We start from the raw sequence: 20,869 nt of genomic DNA, 5'->3' as shown, positions 1-20,869 counted from the left end.
AGCTGCCTGTCATTTTTCTTTTTTGTAAAGCATAATTGTTTCCAAAAGTATATCTAATACCTGTATGATAAATCATGAAGACTTACACCAGTTCTATCACATTCAGTTCATAGGGGAAAGCAAAAATACTGTAATTTGGCCTTTGATCAAATTACAATGACTTTATATAAACAAACACCCACACATTAATAAACCCAATGATTTTTGATGACACAGGCATTTACACCTAGCACCTTTTTTTTTTTTTTTTTACTGCAGCTGAAGATATATATTCTACTTTGGTGTTCCCTTTAATACTCATCTGAGAGATTCAATAATTTTTAATATTCTGATTCATAAACTGCTTCTACAATACCAGAGTCTCCATTCTCAAGGTACGGTAATTAATTTTACCAGCTGCTGGCTTTCCTCCATAGACACACACAGTTGTGTAAATGGAGTGAACGGATTATTGACTCCTTGAAGGATAACTTACTGCCACCCTACTAGGTGGTGGTAAAGACAGGGATCTGATTAAAGTGTAGGATACAAGGTGTGGTAGCTCTTAGCCATATAATCTTGTTAACACAATGACAACATTACTCTACCTAACAGTGCTGAAATTCATCCTGATCAAAATTATGTTTACCATCTTCTAAAAACACATTAACATGCATTTCAGTAAACAGAAAGTTTGGACATTGGAAACATTGATTTTAATGAATTTTCTTTATATTTGGAATTTTAGCAGTAATGCTTTATATACCCTTTCCTCTTTAATGTGGATTAATACTCACCTCTCTGCTTCTCAAAGAAATATATTTCATTCTGAAAAGACTGGAAGACTTTACAAAAAAAAGTTGTGTGGTTTTTTTTTTTCTATTAAAAAATAAATAAATAAATAATCAGAAATACAATTAGTATTTGTATTACTGTACATTGATCAAATATATGAGGTCACTTTAAGGTTAAAGTTCTAATCTAATATAAAATTATATTTGCAGTTTTTTGCTTACACTATTAAAAATATGGAACTAGGTGGGAAAAATATTTATATTGCACTTTAAAAAAAAAATCTTTTTCATTTTAATGTTATACTTTGCATACTGTGATTATGTTACCAGTAAACCATATCAATTGAAAAGCCTCTCAGGAATATGAAATCTCTAGGACTGCATTTTTACTATGAAAGGGCAATATACACATTGTCTATATGGCCCATATTTTTGTTGACTATACAGCAGGCCTGTTCATACCTCATATTCTATGCAGTCTATTAAGCAGTGGCTCATGGAGCCTAAATTAAAATTTAAGCATGAAAAAAACCTTAAAATAACTAGGTTTATTTTGTGTGCGTTTTAAGGTTATAATTAGGCATGAATACATGTTGCATATTTTACATTTAATGCCGGGCACTTTCATGAGTTGACTAATAGCTTTCTGGAAATGACCAGTTTGCTTGCAAACTCCATACCAAAACTTTTAAGGCCTATATACATTTACACAATTGATCCAAAGCTCCATGGATTTAAAAGCCCCCAATCCTTTTGTATATATAGATATTGCCACATTCTTAAAATCATGCATTTCTGCATTGCTATTGCACAGACTTAATACAAAGTTTTTTTTTTTTATTGGTTTTTTTTTGTTTTTTTAATATAGAGAATGTCTTTGAATTCTGGCTTCTTAAGTTTATTCATCCATGTATCTTTTTCCTCTATTTCTTTTCAGCTATCAGACAAGTTCTTGACATTTTACCTAATGACACCCCCCCACACTCCCATCTTTCCACCCACACCAAATTCTTACTCCACTTTAATTATAGTCCCTGGTTGGGGACACCTTTTTTGTTTTATCCCATTGCTTATCTTTCTCTCCAGAAATATGCCACTTTTCTTCCCCCCTTTTTCTTCTTTAGTTTTCCTTCTTTTTTTTTTATTCTTCTCTTTTCCCTCTCCTCACAAATGTTTTTCTTTCTCTTGCGTCACCCCAATCTCTCCCTTCTTTTGCATTCTCCTCACTGCTTGTGTACATCCTCACTGCGCACAATCTTGTATATGATCCAGTAGAAAGTGTTGAAAATAAGAAAAACCAAAGGAAACCCAATTCTTGAAAACTTATCAATCTTTTTGGCCCGCTGAATGAACAATTTGCGCATCTCATCAGAGGATTTGCCGGCAGGAGGGGCTGAGCTTGCAGGGTTGTTATTATTTCCTTTCACAGAGATTCCATCTTTGGCCTGGAGACATGCAGGACCCATTCCGTAGGCAGCAAAGCTGAATCGACCTTCTCCAGTCTCATCCTCCTGCAAGAGATTGAGCATAGGACTCTACTTAAAATAAGACATGGACACTGCACCCTCTCCAACAGGCTCTCTCACCTTTGTGGCCCTGTTCTCAGTGTTATACTAACAGTTATGCAACCGCATAAGTGAAAATGATGGTGTCAATATGGATTAAGCTACACTTGAAACATGAATGCATTTTTACCAAAAGAACAACACATGACATTTCTAAATCTCTCCTCTAGTTTTCTGTTGCATTTTAAATTTTATGTTGCACTCTCCCTATTATAATACCTAACCAACTGCAGCTCCAGAGGTGGTATTAATGGGGACCTGTCACTTTTATGCAAATTACACCATGACACTATAAAACGCTGAAAATCACCTAGATATTGTGTTAAATGATTTTTTTTATTTATTAGTTGCTCCATATTCTTCAGTGAATATTAAAACATTAGCATTTGAAATCACAATTTAGTTCAGATTAGGCACAGCCATAGCACACAATGCAAATGAGTAGGAAAAATAGAAACATTGTTTCTGATTCTCCACCTCCACATACTATGCTCAATGTCAGAAAAAAAATATAATTATAATATTGATTGAAAGGAGCCATTTAATTTTACTTTCCATATGTCACAATCACATTATTGATAAATAATAAAAAAAACATTTTACAAATCCTAATAACCGATCGCTCCTCTTTAAGAGCAAAGTAACACAACAAAAGCTTCCTTATCCATCTAGAAACAAAAACGCATCATACAAGAACCATGTAAATGACCCACTTTTTAAAAGAAACAAACAAAAATTAAAGGAGAGATTTCCAGGAGAAAGTCAAGCATGGTGGTCTTCTACAGAAAAAAAAAAACAATCAGAGAACGTCAGGGATCCATTAATCATCTGTTAGTAGCCTTTTCTGTTCCTTCATACTGTGTGTGGTAGGACGATAGATCCAGTGGAAACACCTGCCACCATCTCTCATCTCATAGGCCAATGGAATAGGAGTGTAACATATAAACAGTGAGTCGGGGTCACCAAGAAAGATATTACATGAACAGATCATGCCTCATCCAACATTCTTATTCGATTTTGGAATCCTGGTCCAGCTGAATATGGATACCAAACTATGTGTTAGCTGAACCTCTCAAATTCAGAATTTCTACCAATGGCAATAGGCCTTTATGGTAACAAATCCTAAGTACTTATGTGGCACACAGAAAAGAATGTATCCCTTAATAAAAGGTATAATACAGATCCTTCAGTCCAACGGCTAGTGGGTAAACCAATGAGAGCCTGTCCTTGCAGCCAGGAAAATGTTATGTATATATCCCTGATTAGTTAGGGTTATCCAACATTGCAATGAGGTAGCTGACTGTATAGCTAGCCAATCATAGTCCAATTATGAACAATTTGTTCAGTGGAATTCTCAGTATACATCTGTGTGTCCATTGAGGTCTATTAGAGATATGCAGATAGCACCCTAAATAAAACTGGAGATGCTATGAACCACATCTGTTATCACTCTCATCTCTTTACCTGCCAATGTATGATTAATATTGCCTATTTGCTATCAGTGATTACCTGTTGCAGGTAAGTTAGTGATAGCAATTATAGTCCACAACTTCATAAGTGCACATGCATCCCTAGCGAATGTTTAAAGTAGCCTAACCCTACATGTAGACACTACGGAGTACTCTAACCCTATAAGACTCCTAACCATAAGCTCTATTTTAATGAATTACACTATTACAAAATAGTGCTGCTACGAATGGAGCACTAAATAAATGCACAATTTTGACTCTCCACATTTTAAAAAGTGTAATTTTGATGGCATCATTTAAAAAAGTTATTTAGATCACGTAGAATATGGACACAATGTTTCCCTTCTGTTCCTGGATATTTATGAAGGGCCTACCTTTGCATGAAATCACATTTGTTGTTTGATGATGCTTACAGATTAACCTTTTGATTTAAGCATTGCATTCCTCATAGAAAAGGGTAGCGGGAATAAATATGTATATATAAGTAATGTTAATTCCAATAATAATAAATGTAATGTCTTTTTCTTTTCTGTATTTAGTGAATACTTGTGAGATATCCACTAGCAAATGTTGGATCAAAATCCCTGTGTTTGCAATGTCTTTGAAACATAGTCCCTTAAAGCAGGAATTAATAACTGTGCTCGGAAAGTCCTTTGAGGTTGCCATAGCAAAAAGCAATAGCTTTGGGAATTAAAGAGCAAATGTCACACAAAGATTACAAATCTAATATTAGGGATTTTTTTCTAAATTGCTTTTCCTTTATCCTCTAGGTGGTAGATATTTAACACTTTCTCTCTGTATTGAGACTGTGCTGTGACTGAGAAAGAATCGAAAGGGGAGAAGGATATTCTTTTAGACACAACCAATAAAACTGGAAGCAGGCAGCAGACAAACAGGAATCCAGTGTAAAAAAACAAACAAACAAAACAGTACGTATGCACAAGCTTAAATGAGCATTCCAAACTCCTAAAGCATTTCAGCTTGCTTTGTGAGGAATGTATACTCTTTTTATATTATAAAAAGTGCAGATTTCAATAGATATTGGCACTTCTTTAGCTTAGCCTTGTTACACCCATGTGGCTCTCAATCTGACAACCAGTAACTTCTTGATAGTTTAGCTTAATGGAGCATGCAAAGACTTTTCATTGAGCTGAATTGTTAAGTCTGTGATTGGACAGCCACAGAAAGTCTGAGCTGGAGAAGAAGGGGAGAGCTTGCATAGGCTGTACACAAGAGATCTGCAACTTTTCCAAGCTGTTCTTAGATATACACCCAATGAAAAAATGCATACTTAAATGTGTGCATATTTTCATGGGGTATACATAGTGGATTTTTATGTTTTTGTATTGCGGCATTGGAATGTCCTTATTAAATGAACCTATAGTCCCCCCCCCCCCCCCCAAAAAAATGTTATTTAACGTATTAGGGGCTTCCTAATCAATATCAGGGGCTCTCTAATCAAACTAGCAATGATTCGTACAAAACGAAAATCAAAAAGACTGTTTAAGCTGCAAAAAGCACTACGCAAGGCTGAAATGTAACACAAACAGTCATCCATAACGTCTAAGCTTTAGGGACATACCGAAATTTGGACTCACTGATAGTAGACAAACCTTAAAAAGGTAAATCTTACAAAGACGAAACCATAGTGGCAAATTACGGACCTATATTCCTTATCAACTTCGACCTCAAACTGTTTGCAAAAATACGAGCCTCTAGACTAAACGCACTACTGCCAACAATTATCCACACGGATCAGGTAAGCTTTGTGCCCACGAGGCAAATCTATGAAAATACGAGAAGGAATGTAGACCTTATTTGGTGGGGTTAGAGGATACGGACGCCTTCTCTGATTCTATCACTGGACACGGAGAAGGCATTCAATAGGATTCAATGGCACTACCTTCACATTAGTAGAGCTCATATGGTTACCACAATTGTTTATCACAGGGATCAAAGCCTTATATTCAGAACCAAAAGCTCAGACCTATTTACCAGTGTCATCAACCGGTCATTCCCTGGTTACAGACATAAAGTCGCAATGTGTATCTGGCCGTGTGTATTTCTGAGTGTGTCTTGCACTGTCTACCTGTGTATGTGCCTGAGAGTGTGTGTCTGACAGAGAGTACCCTTGTGTTTGAGAATGTAGGTCTTTGTGACCTATATCCCAGGTTATATCCTAGGATCATCCCCCGTTCATGCCTAAAAATGATACCAGACAGGGATGCCCACTCTCCACCCTCTTCTTCCTACTGGCACTGGAACCACTCCTCCTACTCATACAATAACTCCCAGCTATCAAAGACTTAAGGGTTGCAAGAATAGAGTATAAAGCTTCAGAGTATGCGGACGATGTGCTGCTTACGCTGAGGAAACCAAAAGAATCACTGCATTGACTGCTGGAGCTACTGGATACATGTAGCTACATCTCAGGCTACAACATCAATCTAGAAAAATCAGTGGCAATGCCTCTGGGTATGGAGCCAGGGGACATGTCCCTCAGAGGATCCACACATGGCATCAATACAACAAACACTTGTCACAACAGATCCCAACAAATTATATACATAAAGCTACTCCCAACTCATCACTGTACCTATGCGAGATTTAGAAATATAGCATGACAAACTAATCTCATGGATTGGATGACTGCATGCAATTAAGATGAATTTTCTACTGCGAATGCTGTTTTTATTATAGGCCATGCCAAAACCAAAAGAGGCCTCAGTCCCTTGCAAACAGGCCCGGACTGGCCATTGGGCACACCGGGCAAATGCCCGGTGGGCCGCGCCGGCCCTGCTGCATTGCATGACAGGCCAGTGGGGAGATCAAAGATCTCCCTCACCAGCCCACATGTAGTATATTGTGGCTGCCGGCGAGGGCAAGAAGGAGCGAGACAGGAGAGGAACTCAGAGGAGCTCTAACTTGCAGCTCCACCGGGTTCCTCTGACGAGATTTGGAGCGTTGCCATGGCAACGTTCCGGGTCTCGCGAAAGTGACTCTAGTCCCACATGCTAGAGTTCACTCACCACTAGCACCACCAGGGATGGATGGCAGCAGTACGATCCCCCCTCCCAGGCTAAAGGTAAGAAGGGAGGGAGGATATAATCACTCAACGCACCATGCACCCCTGACGCTCACAGCACCCTCACTCACACACACACACTGCACCCCTGACACTCACAGCACCCTCACACACACACACACACACACTCTGCACCCCTGACACTCACAGCACCCTAACTCAATCACAAACACACACACACACACATTGCACCCCTGACATTCACAGCACCCTCACTCACACACACACACGCACACACTCTGCACCCCTGACACTCACGGCACCCTCACTCACACAAACACACCCTGCACCCCTGACCCTCACAGCACCTTCACTCTCACACACACACACTGCACCCCTGACACTCACAGCACCCTCACACACATTGCACCCCTGACACTCACAGCACCCACACTCACAAACTGCACCCCTGACACTTACAGCACCCCCACACACACACACTGCACCCTCACACACAGCTTCCTCACACGTACATAGCACCCGTCACTCACACACAGCACACACACAGCACCCCTCACACGCAAATAGCACCCATCACTCACACACAGCACACACACAGCACCCCTCACACACAGCTTCCTCACATGCACATAGCACCCATCACTCATGCAGCACCCCTCACACACAGCTTCCTCACACGCACATAGCACCCATCACTCACACACAGCACACATACAGCACCCCTCACACACACAGCACCCTCACACACACACTACACCCCTCACACACAAACACTGCACAATGCTCTTTTCTGGCATTTTTGTCTCCTGGTATCCCATCTATGGAGACACCAGATACAAATTTCAAGCAAACACAGTGCAAACATATTATTACATTTCCCTGTGTTGTGCAGAACTCTGCACATGGTCTGCCCTGGAAGAGCATTGCACCAACATGCTTGTCATTGGTGATGACAAAACACACCCTATCTCGCTCTGCCTCCTTTTTAGTGGGCTGCTGTAATAAAAAAATGCCGGGCTGAATTTTCTTCCCAGTCCCACAGGGTAGCACGACAGGTATTATTCCGCCCACTGTCAAGGGGAGGACTGGGACTCTCCAAGCTTTACCTATACTATCTGCGTGAGCAACTGGCTCAAGCATCTCAAGACTGCTGGCATTCACCTGTAGATTCCCACTGATGGGTCGACCTAGAAACACATCTAACGAGTACTAACTTACCCCAGTTCTGGATCTGGGTACCCAAGGATGTCAGACCAGAACTCAAAACGACCTGCCCTGCTATTCTAAACTCCACACGAATATGGGACCTAACGGCCCAAAAATGTTCTCTAAAACATACTCCTCCTCCCCATTAACTCCATACCTCAGAAATGAAGCAATTGAGCCTGTTATGACTGCACTGGAGTTTCGAGGAATAGAAACCACCAGTATTTAGAGACAAAGGCGGCTCTAGACTTTATCAGGCCTTAGGCAAAACTCAAACATGATAACACCTAAAGTGAAAAAAAGTAAAAAAAAAATAGGGTTGCATTTTGTGTGTGTATAAGGAGCAGTCGCTATATTGAAAGGCAGGCTTAAAGTGCTGGATACAAAGAGTTAGTTTCTACATTCATTGTTCACAAGCTTGCAGTGTCGCGGCTTCCTGTGTCCCTGTATTGTGAGCGCTCTGCCTGTGGTTGTAGCATAATTTGCAAACAAAAGTATTTGGCAATAAATAAATGCAATTTGTAATTATGCTAATCTTTTATGCACGATTGTGGGGTATGGTTGCATAGCCTGGCAGTCATGTAAACATAAGTACTGGAGTGAAGGGGTAGTTGAAAACAAAAATGAAAATTGTGTTTGAGCAACAAAAACTTTTAAATAATTATTTACCAAATATTAACATTACATATTCTATAATGCTTTCACATATATATTATCATATGTAATGTAATATGTTGCCCCATGTATTGTATATGTATGTATATTGTAGCAGGATAGACACTTACCAGCTACATTTATTACCTTATTCCTGTTCGGGAGACTTCATACGAACGGGATCCATTTGTTTCCCGAACAAGGACCACCCCTGTGCCCCATTAGAACATTGACACCAGCCCCTCAAGAGTGAAAACAGCAAGGGAAATAATTAATGAGTGCTTCCCCTGGGTGGCCACCATTTCGTATAACCATACACGTGGCAGAGACAATAGAGTCCATCTTGTCTCACGAATGAGGGCAGTGGTACTTGGTCGTCCAGTGCCTGGAACTCTTTTTGGCTAGGCACTTGAGCAAACACCGGTAAACTTTCGACTGCTGCCCGTTCCTGTTCCCGACCACCTACACGAACGGCGTTCGGGAGATTTGTATTACCGAATAGGGGGAGCATTCGTATCCTAAAAGTTATAGATTCCCTTGTATGGTTTTCGCACAGAAAATGAATTTCCAGGGGGCCCGTTCAGCGCTGCGGCACTTGAATAATGTGACCTGGCCCCCTGTGATGATGTCAGAGCTAGGAGGAAGTGACTGCCCTGGTCACTTCCTTCCAGCTATCATAGAGAGCTGCACGGGAAAAGGAAGGAGAGGAGGGAGTCAGAGTTTCCACTCGGACTCCCATCACCTGGAGCCAGCCAGTGGACCCCAGGGAGAGTCACCCTCCTGCACCTGAAAGGTAGGAAACAAGAGGATGACTAAAACATATTGCGTTTGTGTGTCTGTATGTATGTTTGTGTGTCTGTATATATTTGTGTTTGTATGTATGTGTTTGTGTATGTGTGAGTGTCTGTATATGTCTGTATGCATGTATCTCTGTATGTGTGTGTCTATGTGTATGTGTCTGTATGTGTGTTTGTATGTATGTGTCTCTGTATGCATGTGTGTTTGTATGTATGTGTATGTGTCTCTGTATGTGTGTGTGTGTGTGTGTGTTTGTGTGCCTGTATGTATGTGTCTCTGCATGTATGTGTCTCTGTATGTATGTATATGTGTGTGTGTTTGTATGTATGTTTGTCTATATGTATGTGTCTGTATGTGTGTGTCTGTATGTATGTGTCATGTGTGCGTCTGTATGTATGTGTGCCTGTGGATGTGTCTGTGTGTAAGTGTGTGTCTCAGTATGTGTGTGTGTCTGCATGTGTATCTGTTTGTCTGCATGTGTGTCTATGTGTGTATCTGTATGTCTGCATATCTGTATGTCAGTGTCTGTCAATGTATCTGTTTGAGTGTCATACTGTTTGTAACTGAATGTTTGTCATTACGTGTCTGTGTATCTGCATGTGTGTCTGTGTATGTATCTGTTATGTGTTATATGGTGTGTATCTGCATGTATGTCAGTGTGTGTTTGTCTGTTTATCTGCATGTGTGTAAGTAAAACTCTCACCCCAACACACACATACTGTCACTCGCCTACACCCTACCACACTCACAATAACTCCCCCAATTCTGTCACCCATGCCATACTCACCTCCCATCACACACATTCTCCATCACTCTGTCACACTCGCCCCCTTTCACCCTATCACATGAACCCCTCCAATTCTGTCATTACCCCCAAACATGCCACACTCACACTGTGGGGCATGAATTAAACACATGGAGGAGCTGGAGGGCATGGATGTGAAACATGGAGAAGGAGGCATGGATAAGTATGGGGGGGAGGCCAAGGCAATTTTCACACCGGGGCTCTGTGGTTTCTAGTTACGCCTCTGATTGTAAGGGAAGGGGTTGATAGTGAGGAAAGGGGGGTGATACTGAGGGGAAGGGGGTGATACTGTGATACTGAGGGGAAGGGGGTGATACTGCAAGGTAGGGGTTAATACTGTGAGTATATTGTGACTCAGGAGCTGGTAGAATTTTCCTGAGCTGACCAATACAGCATCACTCTGTGTAGCTGCTGACATAATGGTGGGGCCTGGTAGCTTAGCTCGGTGGAAGTGGCAACCGACTTCTCGCCTTGCAGATCACCATGCCTACCAGCACCTATCTAGCAGCCCTGTTCCCCCCACTCTGGACTGTTGGCGTTATCCCAGCCCCCACTGGCCTACAGTCTGCCACAACGCTGTGGCAATATTGGCTAAAACAAACTCTCAACACTACCTTCCAAGATGGTGGCTGACTCCTCTGCTACACTGCCTAAGCAAACACATCCAATTTTAGAAAACCCACAACCAACTATTGAATTGGCTAGATGATCTCTTTAAACACTTTTGGAAATCCCTAGAGGAACATCAGATGGCTACTACACCTCGGGAGGAGAATCGACAGGGTGGGGGACAGGTGGTGAGTGGGACTCCTCTGGGCAATCCCCCTACTCGTGCATACCGACCTCCAACTACTAGCCCACTCGGGCCGAGGGCTGATGCCCACGTGGGCAGAGGGCTGACGGCTACCGCTAGCAGTACACCATCCAGGCCTCCTGTCTCTCCCCAGGGGAGATGGACTTGGCCTGCTTCTCTTACCGAGTCCATGGTTCGAGGATGCAGGCCTACACTCCAACCTGGGGCTAGCAGGATGCACTGCACTACATTGTTACCACCCACACTTCCCACCTGTTGAGCCTTCCCGAGGTTTGAGTAGGCTGAATGAAAAGAGTCATGGCAATACACAGCCACCTATAAGCCTGAAGAGCTGAGTTTGTTTTGTTTTACCAGTGGCATCATTTATTTGTTTCTTCACATAATCATAGGCAGATAACCAGTACTATACTTATTAGCAACAAGAGTATCAGTCATATTCTCATCTAATTAGTAGTAGTTCTGTTTATATTGGTCTACTAAATCATTGTATGTATAAACTTAAATTTACTGTCTAGACATGCATGCTGAACTTCACTACTTTATATAAAAAAATTGTGCGTATTTCTCAAGTGTCCTACAACTCATATGCTATGTAGTTTAGTGTGCTTGTTTTGACTGTTGGGACATTACAAGCTTGCTTGCTTAAAAAAAAGACAGACACTAAAAGTGTATTTAACCATTTCATGTAAACATGATAAATTTCTACAAAATGGTAATGTCTTATATGGAATGGTGAAAATGACAGGACCGCTGCACCCAGACAACTTTATTGAGATGTTGTGGTCTTGGTGACTTTAATGGTCCTTTAAATATTCAAGATATTTACATATGCAGCATTATGGGACAGTACTACATTTGTTTTTGTTTTTAATAATGATCAAAAGTTTATGAACAATTCATATACTCAGTTGGAGACTGAGATTAATAGTGCAATGTGGGAGAACTTCTCAAAATATATAATCTTTCTCCATTTCCCCTAGATGCCCTAATGTATGCAGACATGTTATATTGGCAGGGCAAAAAAAATGCAAAGTAACAAAATTTCCATTTCCAGTCTGCCAAATACACTTATTGTATATGATAAATAGACAATGCCTCTCCAGCACTAACCACCTGCTCTTAATCAGCTCCTGAAATATGTTTATTTTTTTTAGTATTAAGAAACCAGAATGGCCGTCCTTTAATAAGGGTTAAGTATTAACTATTCTTTGATTCAGCATTCTAAACATATCTTACATTTGATCCATACACATATCAGTTATGAGGTTGCACGTGTGCATGTTGACTGTCCTGATTTCACTTTTTTTCTGTAAATAGAAGAGCCTTGTTGTGGGGTGCCATGCAAGTTTGATGTGCAGGTGCAAAACAGGGGATCTTCAATATTGTTACCAACAAAATGTTAATTGTGACATGGATTGGCAGCTAACAGCGATGACAATTAATCTAGCTGAGGAACTGTTTCTTGTAAAATACAATAAAAAGGGGACCATTCACATTAAAATGTAAATGTTAGTGGAAAACTTTGTCTAAAACATATGTATTTATATAAGACATTTAAATGTTTGGAATTACTATAAAACATACCTTTTAAAACCCCTACTTCAAAGTCATGTGTCTATTTCAAAAAGTGGTTCATTAATCCCCTGGTTTGCCTCTGCCCCCCAGCCACCCACTTACCCTTAATTTGGCCCTCATCAATCCCAAACTCATTAATGAGCCCCCCAGAACTTTCTTCTTGCTCATCTCACCTGGTCGGCAGTTCAAAGAAGGATACATCAGTTGTTTAATAAGAAAATACACATAGAGAAGAATATGCAGACCTTACTGTAATGTGCAATATCACATTAACCAACTCAAATACACCAGTTCTTAAGATAGGTTCCAAAACCTGCCCCTAGGTACCACTAATAGTCCAGGTTTTAAGTATATCCTTGCTTAATCACATTAGTCAATCAGTTTGTCTGCCATGAAGATTAACTCACCTGTGCTAAAGCAGGGTTGTCCTCAAAGTCTGGACTGTAAGTGACACTTAAAGACAGGCTTGGGATCCCCTGATTTTGAACATTTTCAACAACATGTTGTGATCCTTCTATCTTCAGGTAGAAGGAGAATATATGAATACACTATTAATTCCCAAACGTTTGTCAAAGTAGAAAGAGAGATGCAATTTGTGCTTGTGAAACAATTAGTTTGCCTTGCATGCATTATAATATGTTGCACAATTTAATATAATAATCTAAACTCAATCTATTTAAAATGTTACTGTATAAATTATAGATTTTTTCAAGCAGAATAAAAACTAATCTAAAAAAAAAACACACTAAGAGCACCATAACAACTACAGTCTGCTGTAGTGATCATGGTGCCAGGAGTGCCCTGGCAGTGTCCCACAATAGGATGTCAAACCATATTAGTACCCTGCACCTTTCAAACCTTTCTAGCAGGGAAGCTAGATGACACATTTTTGAAAAAAGGAGGACCACAAGCATTGTCAGCAAGCATCAGGTGAGCACTTTCATCCAGAGATCATTGTTCTCATTGGTTAGTGAAGACAGGACGCAGTCAAATTGTACTAAAATGGTTTGACTTACTAAATCTTACCGTGGTGTGTAGTAGTTATGGTGCTTGGAGTGCTCCTTTAATAACTTTGCTATCTAATAATAATGCATTATATATAACAGTTTGTATAGATAACAATTCAGACATTCTTAAGTAGGAACCTTCAGGTTGAATACCCCATAATTCTTATTATTGTACTTGTTAGTCTTTTTAGAAAAATGAAAATGTCAGTGGACTGACCTCATTTAAATACTTCTAGATGGGGTAACTACACACTATTATATCCATTATAAACCTGTCCTAATCACGTAAAGTGTGGAAAGGAATCTTGAGCTGTCCTTTGTTCTGCAAAAATGTTCTATATGTGCTGTAAGTTCTAATAATGTGCACGATAATAATTATTTGGTCCTTTGTTTGTTTGATTGTTTAATATTGATGTCACTAAACAAGCAATTGTGAACAAGTGAAAGGGGCATTGCAAATTTTAGACCAAAATAGGAGAGCTTATTTTTATAGCTGAATTAGAAAATTGTTTGTCTCGTCAGTTCTACATTTTTGCCAGTTTCACCCCATCACACAGAGTGGCGCACTGGACAGACAAATGGATTGGAGATTTCAGCATGTAAACATGCATACCATGACCTGCTTGTAAACCCTGTAGCTAGATGCAGAAAAAATGCCAACTTGTACAGTGACAAATGGGTGCAAAATCTACATTTATTCATAGTGATCATGAGTGATAAAGAAGTTTGAGGATAAGGGCAAGCACTGCCCTTCCACAGGGCTGGATTTTATGTCTGGTGCCTGTAGGCATATAATTACAAGGTGCTTTCTGGTCCCCCTCCAAAACAAAAAGAAAAAAAAATCCAGACATCAGAGTTAGAGTACACAGGGCATTAAGCACTGATATAGTTGTTCTGGTGTCTATGGTCAGTCCCTGCAGGCGTTTTCATATAAACACTGCATTTTCAAAGAAGAGGCAGTGTTTACATTACAACCTAGGAACAACTCTAGTGGTCACTCCTCAGACGACCACTGGAGGTGCTTCCTGGGGCTCTACATGGAGACGCTGAACATTCCCTATAGAGATGCATGAATGAATTTCTATGCGGAGATGCTGATTGGCCAGGATGGTGTTTAGCCAATCAGCATCTCCTCATGCATTGTGATTGGCTGACATCAGCCAAGAGGATTGCGGTGGAGCCAGCGCCGGCTCTGGAAATGAAGTGAGTATTACTACCAGCTTAAAGGGGAGTAAGAGAGGACAGAGGGGCTAGATAGTTAGTTTAACACTATAGGGTCAGGAATATAGAGGGGTGTTAAAAATAGTGTTTAGAATTATTGGGTTTAGGGATAGAGTGGGGTTAAATTCAGTATTGGGGTATATGAGTTGGTGTTTCATTTTAAGAGCAATTAAACCTTGGATTAAGTTAAAACATTTTTTTCATGTTTTAGCTTTTGGTGCTTAAATTGTGTACTAAAGTGATAGGTTAGATTTATGGTTAGGGGTAAAAGGTGTTCTGGGCATGTGGAATTTGAAGGGGTATTTGCAAGGTACTCACTTGGGTCCACAGACTTGAGAATACCTCAAGTACTTTATCTGCTTTAAAAAAAAAATAACAAATATTCCTTCCATAGTTACCCCCAAAATTCTCACTCGCTTACAGCTACAGGAAAGTTAATAGGTACATTGTTTTGTAAAGCACTGTGGAATAAATTGGCTCTACATAAATGCCAATATTATTATTAATAATAATAATAAAGTGTGGAAGGTATAAAACAGGCATGTAATTTCATTTACATAAAGGAGTTAATGAACAACCTTGTTAGTGAATAAGGGGTTTACTTTAATTCTATACTTAGAATTGTAGTAAATTGAAATCGAAAAGTATTAAGTGACAATTTATCAGTGTTGTATTTTGCTTTTGTGAGCAACATATGATTATTTACTCATCTAAGTTTGTGTCAGGATTTCACCAGAGACTCCAAATTTTAGGCCAAAATAACTGAACTTTAAAATTTTTCCAGCTCATCTATTTTTCCATCATGAACATTTTGGTCTAAAATCTGAAAATCCTTGGTTAATTCCTGTCAGTTCCTGGTTTAATGACAAACCATAATTGATTTTTTTTTTTACAATAGTATGATCACTGCAGATTTATTTATTAAACAGTGAATTCTGGTGAATTGAAAACAAAAATTTAAACAAGAAAAAAGTGTATGTAATTCCAAAATATATATTTTTCCAGTTTATCACAATTAGATGTTCACTTAATTCAATACACTATCAGGGCTATTCACTAGGATAAGAATTCAAAGTAAATGTAAAATTTATGGCCAGAATAGCTCAAATGAACGAGAATGTTTCCAGTTTGGTTATTTTGACCTTAAATTCACTCACCTTGAATTCTCACTTTAGTGAATAATCCTCTATGTAAGATTTAAACCTGAAAAGTGCATTGAAACTTTCAAACAGGGTTATTTACTAAAGAGAGATTTTTTGCAAATTCAAAGTGAATTTTAAATTTAAGGCCAAATTGGTAGCATAGTTAACTTGGGGACATTTTCCAGCCCTGCTACTTTGGCCTTACATTTGAAATGTACTTTAAATTCCTGACAATTATAACTTTAGTAATTAACCTTGAAAGTAAATGTCAAATTTAATGCTAAAATACCTGAAGATGAAGCATATGAATTTTTTTTTTTTACTTTCAGCTATTTTAGACTTACGTAAATCTGAAATTCCTGTTTATTTACTGAAAAAAATCCAACTGAAATTATTACAAACAAAATATGTGAGCAATCATAACCGAATTCAAATATTGTTAAAACAGTTTAAAGGAAAAGTTCCTCTAGGGTTACACGTAAAACGTATAAAATGGAAACAAATGTTTCAAACATGCAATAAACAATAACTATTAACACTCCCACACTAAAAAGAGACAGTGTTATATTGACTAAAGTGAGAATCGATGGGAATGCAAAGTGAATTCACAGTAAATTTCAAATTTAAGGACTAAAGAAGTAGAAACTGAAAAAAACAAAATCCTTAAATCAGTTATACTTCCAGTTCAGCTTACTTAGCCTTAAATTTGAAATTCACTTTGAATTGAATTTCAAACCATAATCACTTAAGTGAATAACCATGTAAGTTGTAGGTTGAGCACTGACTTGCATGATTCAGTTCCAGATAACAGTGTTATAAATTATCCCATATTCTACTGAAATCAAGATTTTACATTTTTCAAATAACTGCTTTATCCCCCTGCCACCGACCCCCCCCAAAAAACAACAATTTGATGAATACACTCCTTTGTTAAGAGTAGTTAAAAAAAAGTGACATGATTTTACTTTTAAAGGGTTACATTTTAAAACAGTATAAATATGACTAGGGTAATATTGAATATTATCTATTCTTCTTTTGAAAGCTTGTAGCATTGCAAACATAATATCATCGTTCTTGTTGTTAAGTTTAAATTAAATGGATAACATTTATACAATGTGAGATTGCATGTAAATTTACGGCAAAATATCTGTGCAACTAGAATTTACATGCCTTCTGCAGGTACCTAGGAGAAGTTTCCTACTTATCTACTTATTTTTTTTGGATCTCGATGGAGGTTACCTTGTGATGTCGCCTCCGCCTTCTGAAGCGAAGAAGCTCTTTGTGCTGACGAGATACAAAGTTGACAGCAGCATATTCCAACAGAGCAGAGAAGACAAAGAGCAAGCACACAGCCATCCAAATATCGATTGCTTTGACGTAGGACACCTGGTGACATGACAGGCAGATTCAAGGAATAATTCATATCAGAAAGCATGATGTATAAATGTGTTCCGGTTGGACAGTGAAGAACAAAAACAAAAAGACTTACAAGAAAGTTGTTAGAAGATATTGATGGTTCTGATCTTCTTCTGACTCATGTGAGGCGAGGAAGAGAAGGTTATGGTGATGGAGGTAAGGAGGAGAATGATTAAAAGACAAAGCAGTGGAACACATAGAGGGAAGAAATTAAATTGCCATTGACAAGGGACATTGAGGAAAATCAATCAATGAAAGACAAGTGTGATAAAAGAGACTGACAAAGTAAAACAGAAAAATGGAAGTCAGTGATTAGTGAATAATTTATGAGGCATAAATATGGATTGTGTAGAATCACACACAGACCTTATTGATAGGCAATATCTTGTCTAAAATGGTAAACTAAAAAAACAGGTCCAGTATGACACCTGTAAATGCTGCTGGGTGCACGAGAAAGAACGAAAATTCTAACCTTTGGCAGAGAAGCTCTAGATCCAGAACTTTGAGTGGTCATAGTAAGTACAGTAGTGATGCCAAGACCAACCCTGGCAGGTGCAGCATCCATATTAATCCAGAATGAGACCCAAGAAAGGATGACAATGAGCAAGCTGGGGATGTACATCTGAATCAGATAGTAACCCATTTGTCTTTCAAGATGGAAACGCGCTTCGATGCAAGTGAATTTACCTAAAGAGAAGGATGTACTATATAAACCTCACATAAATAAAATAGTGCATGTTTCTGTTGGTTGCTGCTTTGTCATTTTTTTTTACTTTCCATTTGTTTATATAGAACATTTAGGTACATGAATTCATAAACATTTGTTGACATCAAGAATTCGATTGGTCATTTAAGCAGGGAGCTCCTTAACTATTGCTTCTATTTTTTTTTATCATAATTTGTTTGTTTGATTTGTCTTATATCCAGATTGTATAAGCAAAAGCAATGTGGTATCCCACTGTATTGTTATTCCAATGGGAGTCCACACAAGGTAGATACATCTGAATAATAAATACTTGCTATTGAAGAAATGCTTAAAAAAAATAATGTATACTTTGTGTAATGGAAAGTTAAACTTTTTTTTTTTTATAGTTATTAAAGTTCCCATGCTCAAAAGGAGAACTGTCATTAATTAATAATTTAAGGAAAGATTTTACCATGAATGTTAGATTGCAATTACGGTTTGTTTTCAAGTATGCCATTGGATATATATGTTATTACTTAGTGGTACTCATTATATTGACCATAGAAAGATAAAAAGGCTGAGAAGACCCAAAACAATTAGCTTTTAGCCGGAAACTATTGTTTGCACATTATCTGCCCGAGTTACATCACTGTTTAAATCTGCTGAATTTCCCTTTCTTTTATTATCTAAATGACAGTAGACTGTCCTTCTAATTACTAACCGGTATTGTAATGTTTGGTGCAATATCGTAGATCTTTCTCCTCCTTCAAGATAAATTGTGGCAGGGTAAGTCCATCTGCAACTTGCACAGCACCAACTTCTTCCCATTCAAATATCAAGTCATTCATGGTGTATCCAACTGTGAAATAAACAAATAGATTTCTACAAGTGATTGAATACTAGGGGAATCATTGATTTCTAAACACATTTAAATGTTTGCCATGTCATCAAAAAGAAGATAAAAGAAAAACTGGGCCTATTATTATATCTACAATTTTGTTACAAATTTAGTTTGATATTTCTTCAGAATTTTTTTAAATCATACTTAACAAAATATTTCACTTACCTGTTTTTGAGCTATATTGGGCTGAATTGACTACTGTGAAGTGAAATAATATAGAATGTAGCAGTGTCCCTATTTAGGGTGGATAGTCTTTATATTGGGCACATATCCCTCTGTTCCTCTTTTATAACCTAATGTATTTATTTTTGAGGAGCTCCATATTGCTGGTTTGTCTGATTGTATCACAGAGCTCCACAGCAATAATACTCACAGTAATGCATATTGAAACTACAATAAACGTTTTTAGAAATCAGTCTGCATATATACATTGTTCTTAGCTTAAATTACATTTTACATTATAGTTGCTTAAGTTAATATAAATAAGTCACCTAAATTTTCTCCGAACAGCCCTGCCCATGGCCAAACCTCACATCCCTAAAATTAAAGTGTCCCTCTCTTTGGAATATTTAGAGATACGTATCCCTGGTGGTTGAAAAGCTCTGCATTTCCTCTGATCCAATTTCCTTCTGATCCATTGTGAGAGGGTTGGGAGATATTTCTCCCTCCTCTCCATTATTTGTTGTGCTACCATCTTGAATGTAGACTTTTCAATATTATTTTCAATGTTCTCACAGTGATTATAGTGGAAGACTGTTGACATCAACACCTTCTCCAGTTAAGGTTGGAAGGATCTGTGATTTGTGTTTCTTTGTCTCTAAACTTGTGCCCAGATGGGATGCTTAGTAGCCTGTTATTTTACAATAAAATATTTATATTAATCCTATTATCTAAAGGTAGAGATGGAAATCATAAAATGAGAAAAAAGAAGGAAATCATTGAAAAATTTATATATTTTTTTAATGGTACTTTTCATATCTCCAGTAACTTACAGCTCTCCAGTTGCATTATACAAGTTTGAACATCCATGGGAAAGTTTTTGAGATCCATGGGGCAAGCCAATGTCAGAGTCAATCTGGAAAGAAGACCAAATTATTTGCTATGTCATCATATATTCTCTCAAGGGTCTAAACACAAATGGAAATCTATACATATAATCATCAATGATTCTAGATGTTCTCTTAACTCACCGTATGCTATAAAGAACATTTCCATTCTTGAAGATTCTCAATAACTTGTTGTCTGTTGTGATTTCATGAAAATTAGCTCCCTTCTCATTGGCAAAGAACAAATCTGGCTTCCAAATTGATTCCAACATAGAAGGGTCCAAATCCAAAGCATCATCTGGATATTCACTATAAGCTAAACGAGGGTCATTCCATTGCTGACGCAAGAATATGTTCAGTCTATAATCCTATCAAAACAAGAAGAAAGAAATGAAAAATCCTAGATAAAAGTGGACTGGAAAGCACAAGGAACAAGCAAACTTTGGAATTTTGACTTGGCTACTTTGTGTTGCTCACACTGCCAATGGAAGATCAACCACAAGCAATTTAAACTCACAGGTAATGATTCATATCATAGTAAAAATAATTTTGTTCAAATAGTATAATAGTATGATATGCAACAGGCTTACCTGTATTTACTAGTCCAAATGAACATGTTTGTAACCTTGGGGGTGTTAATTCAGGCACATGGTAACACACTCTTAAAATAATGTTAATATGAGCAGAACATCCTAAGAGAGTCTGACTAGATGTGTAAAGGCAGACCTTTTTTACCTACATACATT

The 20,869-nt window shown here is 38.3% G+C and overlaps 1 protein-coding gene across 2 annotated transcripts in view; it reads right to left on the bottom strand.

Moving 5' to 3' along the window:
• Nucleotides 1–941: 941 nt before the first annotated feature.
• Nucleotides 942–20,869, bottom strand: part of GLRA1 (glycine receptor alpha 1) — a 112,278-nt gene continuing 92,350 nt past the window's right edge. The window contains exons 4-9 of one of the 2 annotated variants that reach the window (XM_063447856.1): nucleotides 20,268–20,491; nucleotides 20,070–20,152; nucleotides 18,898–19,035; nucleotides 17,964–18,178; nucleotides 17,315–17,461; nucleotides 942–2,308 (exon numbers count right to left, since the gene is read on the bottom strand). In XM_063447856.1, the coding sequence (XP_063303926.1) occupies nucleotides 1,997–2,308; nucleotides 17,315–17,461; nucleotides 17,964–18,178; nucleotides 18,898–19,035; nucleotides 20,070–20,152; nucleotides 20,268–20,491 (1,119 nt within the window). In that variant the 3' untranslated portion in view covers nucleotides 942–1,996. The remainder of the gene's footprint in view (nucleotides 2,309–17,314; nucleotides 17,462–17,963; nucleotides 18,179–18,897; nucleotides 19,036–20,069; nucleotides 20,153–20,267; nucleotides 20,492–20,869) is intronic. The other variant, XM_063447857.1, reaches the window with a different exon arrangement.

This window comes from Pelobates fuscus, chromosome 3 (assembly GCF_036172605.1).
Source record: "Pelobates fuscus isolate aPelFus1 chromosome 3, aPelFus1.pri, whole genome shotgun sequence".
NCBI lineage: Eukaryota > Metazoa > Chordata > Amphibia > Anura > Pelobatidae > Pelobates > Pelobates fuscus.
This window is presented reverse-complemented; position numbering and strand designations above follow the sequence as displayed.